The sequence below is a fragment of the Octopus bimaculoides genome, chromosome 5 (genome assembly GCF_046866305.1).
Source record: "Octopus bimaculoides isolate indiv1 chromosome 5, ASM4686630v1, whole genome shotgun sequence".
NCBI classification, from domain to species: Eukaryota; Metazoa; Mollusca; class Cephalopoda; order Octopoda; family Octopodidae; genus Octopus; species Octopus bimaculoides.
The window spans coordinates 96,500,239-96,517,824 of NC_142932.1; the positions used below are offsets into that span (position 1 = coordinate 96,500,239).

Here is a 17,586-nt window from a genome sequence, read left to right on the forward strand (position 1 = left end):
TTTAGCTTAAGTTTGATGGAAGCTGCAACTGCAACTACTTTAATATATGGGAATGGGGGATACTTCATGTAATATACCATGTTAAAATAATACCCTTTACGTTCTGAGTTCAAATCCTGCTGAAGTCAACACTATCTTTCATCTAGATGGGAATGGGTTGATAAAATGAAGTAATACTGTAGGACATTTCTATGCAATAGAGTCGGAAATTAGCTTGAGCAAAACCTTAATCTTTCAGATGAGTATGTTTTAAGCATCACAGATTAGTTAAAAAAAAATTTTTTCTATAAAACAAGAAAAAACCGATTTGCACCTCCTTCCTTTCCGTAATTTTTCAGTTTTAATATTTTGAGATGTTTTTTTCTTTCAGATTCATGTTTTTAAACGTCTGAGATTATGACTGTGTTTTTAATTTTAAAATCTTTCAACAATTTTAATATTTCAAAATTTCCCAAAAGTTTTCGAATCGAAATTGGGATATGAAAAAGTTGCGCACATGTTTGCGCATTTACTGTATTGTACTGCTTTTAAATTTGGTTCCATAATGTATGGATTCAATAAATTAATAACTATAAGGAAAATTTTATACGAAGAAGTAAAATAATGATTTGATGCAGAGGTACAGTCGATTGACGACTACTAAAAAATAAAACGCAAAATATCGAATTGATTTCAACGTAGACCGCGAAGGGAAGTAACTAAATATCGCTATTCTAACATTTGATAAGTACCAATGAATGAAACTATTGACCCTTAAGTCACCCTGTAATTTTTGCAATTTTTTATATTGATATATATGAATATATATATATAAACACTCAATGTTTTGAGTTCTATCTTCTTTGCATCACCAAAAATAGCCTTTTCTATCGGAAGTATACGAAATGCTCAGACGATCTGAGCATGCGTATTTCTGTACTTCACAAAATATTATCCAATCATTGTGCCTGTAGTTCAGTTTAAATGGCGGGATAATCAAGTTGTTGGCACTTTCAGGAATTACCGAGGTATATTTTCCATTTAGTTCTCTTTTATTTACAAAATTTGCATTGATTTAGAACAAATCTTTGTTTCTTTATATATCGTGCCTTTTTAAAATGTTAGTTATGAAATAGATGGATGTTGGATATTTAAGTGTAAAAACTTATGTTTGTATTTAATGATTGTTATTTTTTCTGAAGGCGAGTATTACTCAGTTATAAAAAATTAAAAATAGAAGTATTATTTTTGTTTCTTTGCTTCTAATATTATATCAACTTTTAGTTATGAACGGTTTGATTCCTATAACGGTTTTATCTCTATAACGGTTTTATCTCTATAAACGGTTTGATTCCTTTATAAGAAATCGTGTACTTGGTTACGAACTCTTAATTGTGCAGTTTGCATTATATGCTTAGCGGCATTTCGTCCGTCTTTATATATTTTTATCAAATTCCGTCGCGGTCGACTTTACCTTTCATCCTTTCGGAGTCGATAAAATAAGTACTAGTTGAATACAGGGGTCAATGTACTCGATTTATCCCCTCCCCCGAAATTGCTGGCTTATGCCAAAATTTGAAACTGGGCAACAAAAAGATATTTGTCTGTTACTCAGTCAAATGGTGCTGTGCCAAACTAAATCGAGTACGCTGATTCCGAATCTGATCTCAGAACTGCTGCAGCACATCAGGATTTCGAGTTATGCGCATAATTATATATTAATACTATATTAGAATCAGGAATAGTTAAGTTCAAAGCAAATAATTATTATAATAGTATATTAGTACTGTGTATAGTAACTTTATGTTCGGCGGAGGTAAAGAATACGTACACCACCAGTTTTCGGCGTAACAAAAACCCTAACCACCGGGTGTGCGTATTCTTTACCTTCACCTTTATGTTCAAGGCAAATAGTATTATAATATAATGGTACTTAGTATATTTATGTTAAGGGAATACTTTATTTTTGATATGCTCAGCTCAGAAATGTTTGAGACACTTGCTTATGCGTCGTGCTGGTCTCGCGTTGTCGGAACCAGCAGTAGTCACCCATGTGTGGATTGAACCGGCCTTAATACTTCGTTTCCATCTCAGATATGTACTGGCTGAACCTCTTGCCATGCTCATCACTAAGGGCACCAAGATTCGTTGGAAAAAAAAATCGAGATTAGAATGCAAGAAGTGCATTTTAAGGGACATTCGGCATCCCATTCTTTCATACGCTGTTAGCATGTTGTTTATTAAATTAGCATAGTTTTCAGCCCTATTATTTCCAAGAAAGTTCTGTACAACTAATATGAATGATTCCGATGCCGTCAGCTCAACTGGATTCAGTTTACTTATGAATTTGCGATCAGATATCAATTCTCTGATCTGGGGTCCTATGAAAATGCCTGCTTTTAGTTTTGTGTCACGTTTCTTTGCACCAAATTTTACTTTTAGTTACTGGAAGCCACAACCATCATGTGTCATTGCTTTTACAAAGATTTTCATGAGGCCGAGTTTGATGTGAAGGGGTATACCATTGTATGCTCATTGTACCGCTCATCTCTTTTAGGCCAGTCTTTTACAGTGTAATGATTGCTGTCGCCGCGGTTGTTCCAAACACACACGAAGCACATATTTTTGGTATATCCCAGGTGCAGTCCTAGGAGGAGCGAAATCACCTTTAAATCACCACAAATATTCTACTTATGAACTGAGTAATTAACTCCTTTCAGAATGAGTTTCATCGATTCATTAGTTTCTTCCATACTGACAACAAGATGGAAGTTGAACAGACACATAGACTCTGTCATTGGATTGGAACAGATGAGTTTTGAAGAGACGACATTGTTGTGAGCAATAACACTTTTGTTATGTTTGATTGTTTGAAGATTTTCTTTTCTTTTATTTGTGATTCAGAATGGTATCAAAACGTAGAAAACCTACAGCTGCTTCTGCTTCAAAGGAGCAAGAAGTTGATCAAGAGAATGAAATGGTTAATCAAGATGGAGCTGAATCTGTTCCTTTGATGACTCCTGTGACACACATCTTCAGACCAGAAGGTATGAACTTTTTGTTTCTCATTAATCCTTCTGATACCAACCCACCTGAGACCATCCCTGATTCTACGATAAAAACTTCCTGTTTTAAAGAGTTCTGAATTAAAACCTCCCCTCAAAATTTCATGCCAATTTATGTCCCCAAACAGTTTAATAATGACAAATTATTTTACTAAATTCTTCATTATTTTCAAAATTAATTGAAACAAAGATGGGAATATTTCAAAAGAAATAGAACAGATGGTTTAAACTTTGGGTTACAGTTTTTTTATTTGAATTATTAAGAATATCAGTTTTAATTGAATATGATCAGCTGGTGATCTATTGGTTTTGGTTCCAGTGACTATTTTAAATACTTGTTGAGAAATGATATAATTTTTTACTTCATGTGGCTATATAAAAATATCTAGTAAAATGCCACTTAGAAGAAACTGAGTGACATCAAGTTGATGGAATAAGTTATGAAAGTTACTGAAAGATTAGATTTAGAAACAGAATTAGTCTAAATGAGATGTAGTTCAGGTTTGTGCCAGGCAGGGTGCTACTGATGCTTTCTTTTAAGTGAGACAACTGCAGAAGTAGTCCTTAGCTAGGAGTATACTGCTGTACATAGTATATCTTGTCTTTGCGAAGGGCTTTGACAGAGTACCATTCTCTGAAAGCAATGGTTATTTAGGAAACTTGAATGTTTTTTGTGGGATGTGCAAGCAATGTATAAAGGGGCAGTCAGCAAGGTGAGAGCAAGAAATTTAATGTGTAAGTAAGGGTCCCCTCACTTACACATTAAATATAACATTCAGTATAATCTTCTAGGCTATTAGAAAGAAGTTTGAGACAAGCTGTCCATGTAACTTCTATGTGCTGATGACCTAGTTTTTATTGTGAATCTGTTGTAGAATTAAGACAGGAAATTCTAGGTGTGCAAGCAAAACCTAGACTGGAAAGTTCTCAAAATTTAGTGAAAACTAAAGTGCTGTCATCAGGGAGCGGCCCTGTGCACAAAAAATGTGAAGGTAGAAATTCCACTGTGCCCAGTGTAAACTATGGAGGCAAAAGAGTGATAGATCACAGGCACAGAGAAATAGATTTTGTATATAAGCGATGCACAAAGCACATATAAAAATAAAAACACATGAAATAGATCTTCTCAAATACTTGGACAGCTCCCTGGAAGTAATTGCTGGCTTCTGTTACTTTGGGGGACCTAATTAGCAGTGGAGGGAAAGTTATATTCTGAAAGCATAGTGACAGTAAATACAGGTTAGAAAAAGCTTGTAAAGCTATTCTACTGTTAACTCTTAGAGTGGAGGGCAGACTTATGATTGTGGATAAACTGCAATGCTACATGGTAGCAAGACATGGATCTTTAAATGAAATACCCATTAAATCTTGTCACAAGTATTGTTGTTTCTCTTAAGGAAGGTGTTCTATTTGTACTGAATATTTGAGTTTCTTTTAATCTATGTCTAAATTTTGAACAGGAATACACTATGCATGATAGTGTGAGTTTTAGTTAGGAAAAAGATTTTTTCTAACTAAAGATCTGTACATATAACTTCTGATTTAAATATATTTAATTTGTTCAAAAGTTTAATAAATGAATTCAACCAAGCTAAATTCCTGAGGCATGGAAGGCCAATATATGAAAGCAGAATGGTGTAACTTTATAAAGAAGTATTATTGTATGATTGTAAATCTTTTCTTCTACGTAAATAACTACAAATTTACTTATATTGTATACTGATACATGTGATAAAATTAATATCTTTATGAATAAGTGACCAATAGAATAGGTACCAGGCTTTAATAAAAAGTACTGGGGTTGAGTCATTCAACTAAAAATCGGTCAAGGTGGTGCCCCAGCATGGCTGCAGTTTCATGACTGAAACAAATAAAAGAAAAAGTTCAATATTTTTGGTTTAGATATGAAACTGTGTATTAGGTAAATTCTGAATATTGAAAACAAACTGAGTTAAAATTGAACTGATCTGATAATTTTATTAAGTTTTATACTACTATTAAATGACGTTTTTGTTACAGTCCAGAATATAATTGATTGGAAAATTTACTTTAAAATAAAATCCTTATTTTAAATCATTAACTTATTAGTTTATGTATTAAATTGGTTACATTACTAATTAAATTAGTTATAGAATGTTTTCCGTGTACAGAAATTTGTTTTTATGCAGGAGAAATTTGTAGTTTATTTTTAAATTGTTGTACTTGTGAATTTATACATTTAAATTGGTTTACATTCTATTTTAAATTTGTTTCTTAAGATTTTGGCCCAGTTGAAGTTCCACCAATAATTGAGAGTGTAGCTACCTATTCACAAGATGGACCAAGACTCATAATCAGTCATATAGAAAATTATTTCTTCAAGTCTTATGCTAACACACAAATTATTGGACCATTTCACAAGGTAATTCATATTCAATTTCAGATACAATTGTATTCTACAGATGAAGATTGTTACTGTTATGTAATTATCTTTACTTCATGCAAGCTAATTATTAGAGATGTATGATATCAAACATTAAAATGACTGAGAATACATTGGATTTTAGTGAAAATACAATCCTTGATTAGGTAAATAAGCTGCAGGACTTTAAAGAATTATTACAATAACTCTGATAACTCAAGTAAAGATTTTCTCAAATTTTGTACATGGAACTAGCCTTAGATTACCAGTCTATAAATTTTAAGCAAATTTAACATAATTGAATTAGATTTTGATCATAATTGAGTGGTTTATGAGTTGTTTGGTTGCATACAACTCTGAAATCTAGTCATTATTATCTAATCCTTATACAACAAATAATTATTTGTTATATATTGTATATGATTTAAAACGAGTATTGTACTTGGCTTGTTTGCAGCAGAGGAATCATTTGATTACCTATATTTATTAGATCAGTGATAATATATTTGGAGCTATCCTGTAACCTCAACTAAATGGAACAAGTTGATCATGTAATTGATAAGCAACTTAGTGCTTAAACATTTTAATGCTGAGATTTGTGTTTACATGTATTTTTCATCCCTTCAAAATGTGTTTTATTCTTGACAGTTGTATGCTGAGCCTAATTTTAAATGAAAGTTGTTCATTGCTTAAAAGCAGTCATGGGCAAACTGCAGCCTGCAGGATTTTCTGAATGGCACATCTAATGAAAAAATTAACTTATATTTTAGTAGTGCAGCCTGCCTGATGAATAGCGACTCATGTGACCTGCTTCTTAAAAAAAGGTTGCTCATGCCTGCTTTCAAGTTAAGCTGTCATGTTATTTTTATAGACAACATATTATTTTTTTTTCTGTAAGTTTCTTATTTCTTCTTTTATCAGTGCTTTACTTCCATTGTTGGTCCAAATGGTAGTGGCAAGTCTAATGTTATTGATTCAATGCTGTTTGTCTTTGGTTACCGTGCCAACAAGATCCGTTCAAAGAAAATCAGTGTTTTAATCCACAATAGTCAACAGTACCCAAATGTTGGAAGCTGTACTGTTAGTGTTCATTTCCAGAAAATCATCGATACAGGAGTAAGTGTAATAATTTTTCATATAATTTTATTTTATTTTAAGGTTGGCAACAATTAACTTGTGTTATTTATGGTCCCTAATGTTTTGATTCCCGGACTGGGCGATCCGTTGTGTTCTTGAGCAAAAAACTTCATTTCACGTTGCTCCAGTCCACTCAGCAGGCAAAAAGGAGTAATCCTGTGACGGTCTGGTGTCCCATCAAGATGGGGAATATATATGCCATTGAAACCAGGAGACTGGCCCTCATGAGCCTGGACTGGCTCAAGGAGGAAATATTTATTTTTATTTTAATTTCTCTCACAAAGCTATGGTTGGCCTGGGACTATGTCAGACTCTTATTCAAAGTGCTCTGTTGAACACATGGTTGTAAAGCAAACTTCTTAACCATACAGCCATACCTGTGTTTATATGAAAGGTGATTTTTTGAAATGGTGTGTCTCAAATGCTTTGGACAGAAACTAGATAACATTGTGGGAAAAAGAGAGGAATAGTAAAACTGACAGAATATGGGGACAACAACCTTATATTACAGTGATGCCAAAGAACAGTTGGTCCAGTGAACAGAAGAGTAACAAAGAAGAATCTGGATGATAAAATAAATATATTCAAAATCTCAATATATACATTGGTGCAGGCATGACTATTTGATTAAGAAGCTTGCTTCTCAATCATGTGTTCTGTTCAATTCCACAATGTAACACCTTGGGCAAGTGTCTTTGACTGTAATCTTGAGTAAACTGAAGCTTTTTCTTTTCTTTTTTTTTTTTTGTTAGGCAGTCTGCATGCTATACATGGGGTTCTATGGGAACATGTCGATAATTATATTTCCATTATAACATGCTCTTTTTAGGATGATTTATTTTTGTGAAAAATTGAATTTTTACTTTTGTGGCTTTGACCTTTCCTGTTAAAAATTTCATAGTCTTGACGATTTGTCTTGTGCCACACCAGTCAACAATTGTATTAAATGAGCCAATGAGAGGAACCTTTATATGGTTACTTCACTTACTAAAAATACTAGCCTATTATTTAGAGACAACCGTTCACACTATATGGTTGATGGTAAGCGAAAGACATATAAAGAAATTGCAGCCCTGTTGTGTGGTAGTGGCATTGATCTTGACCATAATCGGTTTCTTATCTTACAAGTAAGATTTTCAGAAACATGTTCTCTTAAATTCCTCCTACTTTTTAATAATTTTCATTATATCTTTTTTTTCATAGATCTCCTGAGTGACATTTATTACTTGTGAGTTTTATGGCAAGTGAAGTTTAATAAATGTGATTATTGGGCTAAATAGTCTTGAGGGTTTGTCTTGTACCACACCAGTCAACAGTTATATTAAATGAGCCAATGAGAGGAGCCTTTACATGGTTACATCATTTATTAAAAATACTAGCCTAACATTCTTCAAATTACACTGTACTATCTTGAAAAAGGAGAGACAATTTGAATATAAATGCAATGCCTGATTGAAAATTGGGATGATAGCTTAGATCATAAGTCTACTCTTTCAGGACTGACCTGGGGTTGAACAAACGCTATGTTAATTATATCAGAGTTCAATTAAAAGAAAAATAACATTTGACCAATTCTTATTATGTAATGTCTTTTGCTTTTTTGCAGCCTGGTGATGAAGATTATGAAGTAGTCCCTGATTCCAAGTTTGTTGTCTCAAGAGTGGCATTTAGAGACAACAGTTCACACTATATGGTTGATGGTAAGCGAAAGACATATAAAGAAATTGCAGCCCTGTTGCGTGGTAGTGGCATTGATCTTGACCATAACCGGTTTCTTATCTTACAAGTAAGATTTTCAGAAACATGTTCCCTTATATTCCTCCTACTTTTTAATAATTTTCATTATATCTTTTTGTGTGAAATGTGAGTTTTTCAAACAGTGTTATTTCAAGTAATCTTTAATTCCTTCAAAATTTAGATTCGATTTAATTTCCATACTGCATTGTGGAATATTCTGCTCATCTACATCTCCATATATTTTTTTTTATTAATATCTCGACAATTTCACCAGTTCAAAAATCACTGATTTGGATAAATTTGGCTTTCTGTAGAATGTCAGTACCTTTTTTTTCAGTCATTGGATTGTGATTATGCTGAAAGACCACCTCGAGGGGTTTTTAGCTGAACAAATCATCTGCAGTACTTATTTTTTAAGTTTGGAACTTATTCTCTTGGTCTGTTTTACTGGACCACTAAGTTAGTGGATGTAAACAAACCAACACCAATTGTCAAGCACAGACATATACACATTCAGTGGGCTTCCATGCGATTTCCATATGCCAAATTCACTCACAAGTCATTGGTTGGCCTGAGGCTATAGTAAAAGACACTTTCCTCAGGTGTCACACAGTGGGACTGAACCCAAAACCTTGTGGTTGCAAAGCGAACTTCTTAACCTCACACACAGCCATGTCTATTTGGAAAAACAATTTTTTTTGTGTGAAGTAATTAAAAGCTAATTTGGATATGACACTGAACTTCTTGATGTAAGAACTAGTCTTGCTTTCACTGTTATGAATTTGATTTCAGTTATTGATATTGTGTTATGTTTTAGAAGTTAGTGTACTTACTTGTTTTTGTGAGGTTTGGTGTAGGTACTATTACAACAAACTGAAATTAGGAAATATCTTTGGTTTGAATACAGCTTGACTAAGACCAGTTTACAGTTGTGTAAATTTTTACTAAAATTAATATGAAACGCAAACGCACTTGCACAAATGTATACATATCACATATATATTTTGTTCTGAAATGATTTTCTTTAGATGGAATAAAAATGAAAACTTACATTTGTTTTTCTTTGTATATATATAGGGAGAAGTTGAGCAAATTGCCATGATGAAACCCAAAGCTGAAAATGAACACAGTGAAGGGATGCTTGAATTTTTGGAAGATATTATTGGAAGCAGTCGATTCAAGGAACCCATTGAAATAATGTCAAAACGTGTAGAAACTTTGAATGAACTTCGTGGAGAAAAGGTTTTTGTTTTCTTCTTTACTATTTCAATACTTTAGTTGTCAATATTTGGTACTTTTAAGGTAGCAAGCTAACAGAATCGTCAGTACATCAACAAAGTGCTTAGTGGCATTTTATGTCTTTAATTTCTGAGTTCCAATTCTACTGAGGTTGACTTTGCCTTTTATCCTTTCAGGAATTGATAAAATTAATACCAGCTGAGTACTGGGGTTGATGTAATCAACTTGCCCCATCTCTCAAAACTGCTGAGCTTGTGCCAAAATTTGAAACCAATATATATTTGTCAAGTTGTAAGACAAGGATGTCATTGAGAGTTGCTTAAATATGATTAGTAAGGAAATGAAGTGATAGCAGCAATCCCTCACTGATAGTTACTAAGATGTTAGTTTATGTTAATCACGTAGTGCAGGAAGATGCTATCTGCATTGTAGTATCATTGTTAACTGCAGTGAGGGCAAAGGAAATGTACTGGAGAGGTGCAAAAACAGAAGCTTCAAATTAATAGATTAAAAATCTTAAGTAGTTTGATGTTTAGAAAAAGCTTAACTTTGATAACATGGAGTTTAGGTTGTGTCAGATTGAGGAATTACAAAAACAAATATTCCTAGTGAGACAACTACAACAGTTCTTATATGGACATAATTTTCTGTTTTGCAGTTCTATTTGTTTTCTTTTTTTTTTCTTTTAGTTATATTCCTCTATCTCTTTCTCTCTCTTTTTCCTGCTACATGCTTTTCTCATTCTCTTTTTCTTTGTTGCACCCTTTTCTCCTTGCAATTCTTTCTCTCCTTTTCCTCATCACCTGCCTTTCTCTCTAAAACTTGTCTCTTCACTGCTTTTTTTCCCTTTCACCTTTTTCCTTTTCCTCTCTTGAACTTCTCTTGCATATTCTTACTCTCTTATACCTCTCTCCCTTTCAATTTTTTTCGATTTGATTAACTTTTTGGTTTGCTAGTTTTCTTACCCTCCTCTTTCTTGCAATTTGTTCTTCTCTTCCTCAACATTCCCTTTCATCTTGAGTCAAACAGTATTTCTTTTTTAGTTGAACAGAGTGAAGGCTGTGGAGAAAGAGAAAGATAACCTGGAGGGAGCTAAGAATGAAGCTGAAGAGTTCTTGAGTACAGAGAACAGTATTACTCACTTGAATAATAAACTTTACCAGATATATCTGTAAGTTTCTCTTTACGTTATATTTGAAGTTTCCATCATATAAATTAAATTTGATTTCAAAATTTCTCATGTCAAAGAGAAAGGTAATGTTATACTTTAAGTTCTCAAAATTTCATATTTTGTAAAGGTCTCTAATGAATTTGACTCATTTATAAGGCACAATGTTTCTTTAGACTGCATTATTCCATTACATTCAAAAAGATTCGATCATATATATTTTCTCCTGGTTGCTTAAAATCCATTTCTTCTTTTTTTTTTGTCCTTTTCTTTACTTAGTATTAATATTAATTTGTTATTTTCTCTCTCTTAAAAGAAATGATTGCACTACCAATGAGTCAAAGGCAACTGCTAGTTTGAAAGAGTTACAGGAAAAAGCTGATGAAGAATTTAAGAAAATGAAAACTGTTACTGCAGAGAAATTAGCTTGCAGCAAAGAATATGATAAAACTTACAAGTAAGATTTTGTGTTAAAGAAAGTATTTAAAAATATTACTGATATTGCTTAGAAATTGGGATGTGGTCTGTTTATCCTAATAAACTACTTTTATTTAATAATTTTATTTTCTAATATAGATAAAAAGCCACAGATGTGGTTGTGTGGTAAAAAGCTTGCTTCTCAATTACATGGTTCTGGGCCCAGTCCCACTGTATGACACCTTGGGTGAGAGCCTGTCACACACACACACACACACACACACACACACACACACACATATATATATATATATATATATATATATATATATATATATAGTAGTACCTCAGTTTTCGAACAACTCTAATCATGAATAAATTGTGCTTTATATATATAAAGCATGATTTATTTGTGATCAGAGGCATTTGTAAAAAGAGGTACTATTGTAATAAATGAATATGAGAAAGACAGGAGATAAAGTATGATTTATTTGTAATCAGGGTTGTTCGAAAACCAAGGTTCTACTGTATATTTATGTATGTGTGTCTGTGTTTGTCTCCTACCACCAATTGACTATTGATGTTGGTGTGTTTACATCCCTGTAACTTAGTGGTTTGGCAAAAGAGACTGATAGAATAAGTACTAAGCTTAAGAAATAAGCCCTAGGGTCAATTTGTTCAGTTAAAAACTCTTCAAGGCAGTGCCCAGTATGGCTGCATTTAAATGATTGAAATGAGTAAATGAATAAAAGAAAAAATTTTTTATTTTTTTAGTAAGCGGTAGTTTTAGTAACAATCTAATTTCAGCTGACAATAAGAACTGTTACTGACTTATGTTTGAAAATTTTGTTACTATTCTTTACAGATTCATATCACTAGAAATTTTTAATGAAAATGGGAAGTTGAATGTATTTGTATTTCTGATATGGTAGTTTTTATATTAAACTTGCAAGCTCAAGTTTTGTTTCACAGTTGAAAACTATTTCCTTTTTTAACATTGTTTATACCAGCAAGAAAACAAAAAAACAAAAAAACATATCTTCTCATTTTTCACTTTTCTTAAATTATAGTCTTGGTTCTTGTCAACAGAAACCACTAAATTAGGAATCTAATTAATTTTATTGGTCATCCACATGGAGATTTAAAAATATTTCCAATAAAATGTTTTTGTGTGTTTTTTATATTTATATTGAAGTAAAAACGTTTTACAAAAAAAAAAACATTCAAAATGTATTGAAATTATAAATTTTGCTTTTCATTTATTTTGGAGTTTTATTTATTTTTTTAAAAACATCTTTAAGTAATGTTGAAAAACTGTCAACTCTGCTTGAGTAGAATTATGACATAGGTGTATACAATTGAAGATTTATGAGCAAAACCATGTTTAATTTCTTTTCACAAAGGGAACTTATGTCAAAGACTTAGTAAGATATACAAAGTAAAAATTATTAAAAAATATTAAAACTTAATTCACAGTTTGTTATATACTTTACATAGGCCATTTTACTGAAATACTTCAATTATGTGTAAATTGTTAGACAGTAAATTTATTTTAAAAATTTACAACCATAACACATTTTTTAAAAATGTTTTGTTTACTGTTTAGAGAGTATGAGGCATTAGTGAAGGAAAGTGATGAGCTTAAAGAGCAATTCTCTAAATTGGAAAGTTTGGATGTGAAATGCCGTGAAGATATGAAACATACAAAAAGCAAAGCCCCTAAAATTGAAAAAAGTATTACACAAGAATTAAAAAAAGCAAGTATTTTTGTACATTTCTTACATTAACCCTTTAGTGTTCGGATTAATCTATCAAATGTAATGCTTATTTGTTCACATTACTGTAAAAACCCATGTAATTTACACACTTTTTATGCAAAAATAAAAATAAACTTTAGTGGGTGCATAAATTACATGAGTAGATCGTTTCCAGAATTTTTTTTGTTGAAAAGAAGACGTATAAAATGTAAAAATTTGTACGGGAAGTTGACACATTTGATGTCAGAATAGGTTTTAACAGAAAAAAATAATGGCTTAAATAAGCATAATGAAGTTGACTTTTATTTATGCTGGACGGTATAATGCTTACTTTTTCTGTATAGATTTACTAAAACCATTAAATGGTTAACTAGTTTTTGAAGTTTGACATTCATACTGGTAAACACAGTCTGGGCCATATTTTACATTGCTTGGAGTTTCTACCTATCGCAATAGAGTACATATTTAATTTCTCCTTCGCAGTAAATGATTCATAAGTTCTGCTCATACTGACAATAACGGTAATGACAAATTTTAAAGTTTGCTTGACATTTTATAAGTGTGAAAGGGATTAAAATTTCGATACTCTGTATCAAAGGTTCTGACAAGAATAGGCAGAAAAGAATTCTGTTTATATAATCAGTTTGATTGGTCACCTGCTTCTGTTGGTTGAGTAAAATGTCATCCAAGCTGATGTTTGTTGGTAATTAAACTTAATTTTCAATACCTGTGTGTATTTATCAGCTTTGTTTTTGTTGGTAGTTCTTATCAGCAACTTTTCCTGTGATCGTGATTTCAGAAGACATACAGCAGTATGCTAAAGATGGGACATAATCTCTTGTGAGCAAGAAATGTAAAATAAAGTCTATCATAAACAACACAAACACTTTGTAATTTAATAGCTTTCAATGTGATACTTGTTAAACAGAAATTATTTTTATTTCATGAAAATTTAATAAAGCCTAATCATAAATAAGTGAAGTTTATACTAAATACAACTAAAATGGAAACCATTTTTTCCTGGCTATATCGGCAATTCTGAAAGCTTTTAGGTGTGAATTTTACATGAGTAGAAACTTTTTTTAACAGATTTTATCCTGAAAATCACCTGCATAAATTACACAGGTGTGCAAATTACATAGGTTTTTACAGTATTTTGAATTATTCAGGTTTTGAATTAATGTAGGTGTGTAACATACTGAAAATTAATATGTCTTTCTCACTTTCACATATTATTTGTAATAAAATGAAAGGAATATATGATAGTATTACTATCAAATAATAAAATATAGTTCTGCCATATTTCTATCGTGAAACTGTCTAAAGCACCCTTTACACAAGGCCACTTTGCAAAATGAACCTATATGAGAGTTCGACCTGATATCCTTTTGCAGTTTTTCTTTTATGCAATGAACTCAATCTGCAAACTTTCTCCCTTCCATTTATTTTTTCCACTTTATGGAGGTCAATATTTTCTCTGACATCCACCTCAGTTAATTTTGCTTTTCTCCCAGTCTGTGCTTTCAGGAAGAAGAGCCCTTGTGTAACTGAGATGCGGTGTCAACCTGAAATTTCAAATGGTCGTAGTCCTCTGGTGGTGGACGTACCTTGTGGCTTTTTACATTAACAATCATCATCATCATCATCATCATCATCGTCCGCTTTCCATGCTAGCATGGGTTGGACGATTTGACTGAGGACTGGTGAAACCGGATGGCAACACCAGGCTCCAGTCTAATTTGGCAGAGTTTCTACAGCTGGATGCCCTTCCTAACGCCAACCACTCAGAGTGTAGTGGGTGCTTTTACGTGTCACCCGCACGAAAACGGCCACGCTCGAAATGGTGTCTTTTATGTGCCACCCGCACAAGCCAGTCCAGGGGCACTGGCAACGATCTCGCTCGAAAATCCTACGGGAGCCAGTCAGGCGGTACTGGCAACGGCCACGCTCATATATGAATTAACTATTGTTAGACATAATACTGGAGATATATGGATCACCATACCTTATATCAGGATTCCAGTAGTTCCTCAGTTGAGTAAGCTGCTTGATATCTACCATAATGTTTATAGTAAAGAAAGCTCGCAGTATCAGTTGGCTGTTATAGTGGATCAGGTTTTCCATGAATAGAAATTATGCTTTGAGCATATTTGTTTCCTCCACAACAGTTTCAAAAACAACTTTTCGGTAAAAATAAAAACAAATAGCTCAATGGTTGAGCATTATGAGGCAGACTGTATTGTGGATCAGTATTTTCTGTGCAATCGGGAATTGTGGTTGATGTAATAATCTTCAACCATGTTCCCGGAATGTTTGCAAGATCATTTTCATCATTTTCATTATCAAAATCTTCTTCTGATGAAGATTCATAAATGTCAATATGATTTGTCCGAAGGCAAATCACTGTTGTTTCCGTTTATATTTTGTACATCATCAAGAGTAAAACCTTTGAAGTTGGAATTGTTACTTCTGATGCCATATCATTAGAAACTAAGATATACACTTGTCTTCAAACGTTGAAAAAACCAAGACGTCTCAAAAATTTCACTATATTTTTACTTGAATAAAGGTGGGAAAGGCTTTATCTTGCTTTATCTCAAAACTATGAGACTTCAATAATGTGATATCTTTATTTTTTAGTGATTTTTGTAGAGGAATCAGATACAGCCAGATTTGGTCAGTTCAAACAAATAAAGGGCTACAATTTTCGGCCGCTTTTGGTCAGTCTAAACGTTAAAGGGTTAAAAATAATACACTATTTATTTCAAATATGTTTTATAACCTGAAATTCTCTTATTTATTTTTCCATAGTTATTGGCAGGATAGTTTGCCTATCTATTTTAGTTAACTACTTGTCTATTTGTGAATGAGTTTTGTCATCTGAATATTTCTAATGAAAAGTTATTCTACTTTAGGAAAATTTCTTTTATCTGTGTGTTGTTATGGGAGTTAGCATAGGATTCTGGCTAATCAACTGGCCTGGCTTACAAGCACACAGAATTCCTTATCAAAACTTTTCTTTATGAAATAAATTTAAAAGTTTATCTCGTAATAACAAAATCAGTAAATTTTTTTACTATCTAAATTTTTTGAAAATGTTTTTTGGTTATATTTAAAAAAATATTTTTAGATTGGAGAGTTCAAATCAATTCCAGAAGAGGCTGAAAAAGTTTTGGTTGATCTAAATAAGAAATTGGAAACTCTTGAAGCGAAAAAGAAAGAAGAGGTTAAAAAAGTTCAAGAAGTGATGAAAAGTTTGAAAACTGAAACCAAGGTGAACATTTTTTGAGTTTTAGTGGAAAATATCACTTATTAACAGAATTTATATTTTCCATTTGATTACAATATACTTTTGTTTTGATAGGAAGTATTTTTTCTTATCTACTTCTGTCAACCTTACAACCAGTTATGATTCTCTAATAATTTCATAAAGTTAAATAGTTGCAGTGGTTTCCTATGTATTTCAGCACTATCAAAAGTACATTTCTGTGATTTATTTTAAATGTTTTCACTTATTTTGCTTTGTTTATTCATATTTTCATTCTAATCTTTAAATAACTCTGAATTTAGGATCTGCAAGAAGAGAAAGACAAGCAAGAAGAACAATTGTTAGGAATGCAAAAGTCAGTCAGTGAGAGCAAGTCACAGGTAGAATATGTAAATTCATTCCTTGTTGGTGCATAGAACCCTTCTACAAAATACTAGTTAAATAAATTTACTTATTTTTGTCAATCAAGATATATTTATTCTTTGAAATGATATTCCATAAAATGAAATGCTGCATTCTCTTCATTTTTGAATTAATTCTATAAATAAGCAATGAATTTTTTATTTCCTTCTTGTCCAAAACTTCAACAACATCCAACAATAATCTTTAGTTTTATTATATTTAATTTATTGAATTGAAGTTTAAATTTTCCATGATTAGCCACTGAATATCAAAATTCAAAAGTTATATTAATCATCTAAGTATATTTTCCAATTTGTTTTTTAATAGTATAATGTTGCCCAATCAGAGTTGGATATCTATCTTAGCAACGAACAAAATGAGCAATCAAAATTAAATGAACTGCAAAGGAACTTGAGTAAGGCCACAGGCACTCTAAAAGATCGCCAGAGGTTAATATCAATTTTTATAAAATCTTCTTTGGACAAATCTAAAGACAATTAACAGTCATTCAAGTGTAATATTAACAATTTAGTAGATTTTAAAAATCTATCTAATAGTCATCATCATCTTTTTCTGTTGTGTCTCTTTACTCACCTAGCATGCTTCCATTTTTTCTTCTTGACTATCACTCCACTCAATCTTTTCCTCTCATAATCTGTTTCCTCTCTTACTGTAGTCCGTCTTTTGCAGTTGTCTGCTATCCTAATTATTGATCACCTGTCCTTGAGTGAATGGACTCAACGTAGTGCAGTGAAGATGTCCTTTTGTCTTGCAGGGTACAAAGCAACTTCACTAGGGCTGGGACTATGATAAAATGCCTCTATTGCCATCTGTAAAGTGGTTGGGAAATGAGTATAGACATTGTAAGGTCAAGATAACTTTTTAGGTTTGTCAGGTGGTTGGTGCTAGGAATAGCATCCAACTGTAGGTATCATGTCAAAAGAAAACACAAGCTAGATGTGGCCCATGGCCAATTCTATGAGAGTAGTAACCTTGAATGAGAACTGAACTGGACT

At 32.2% G+C, this 17,586-nt stretch overlaps 1 protein-coding gene across 1 annotated transcript in view; it reads left to right on the plus strand.

Annotated features, from left to right (window-relative positions):
• Positions 1 to 945: 945 nt before the first annotated feature.
• LOC106869168 (structural maintenance of chromosomes protein 4) overlaps positions 946 to 17,586 on the plus strand; it is a 44,640-nt gene continuing 27,999 nt past the window's right edge. The window contains exons 1-12 of the mRNA XM_014914784.3: positions 946 to 1,007; positions 2,884 to 3,026; positions 5,303 to 5,445; positions 6,367 to 6,561; positions 8,189 to 8,368; positions 9,397 to 9,561; positions 10,602 to 10,729; positions 11,043 to 11,183; positions 12,750 to 12,900; positions 16,031 to 16,174; positions 16,471 to 16,548; positions 16,898 to 17,019. Coding sequence (XP_014770270.2) covers positions 2,885 to 3,026; positions 5,303 to 5,445; positions 6,367 to 6,561; positions 8,189 to 8,368; positions 9,397 to 9,561; positions 10,602 to 10,729; positions 11,043 to 11,183; positions 12,750 to 12,900; positions 16,031 to 16,174; positions 16,471 to 16,548; positions 16,898 to 17,019 — 1,589 coding nt within the window. The 5' untranslated portion in view covers positions 946 to 1,007; position 2,884. The remainder of the gene's footprint in view (positions 1,008 to 2,883; positions 3,027 to 5,302; positions 5,446 to 6,366; positions 6,562 to 8,188; positions 8,369 to 9,396; positions 9,562 to 10,601; positions 10,730 to 11,042; positions 11,184 to 12,749; positions 12,901 to 16,030; positions 16,175 to 16,470; positions 16,549 to 16,897; positions 17,020 to 17,586) is intronic.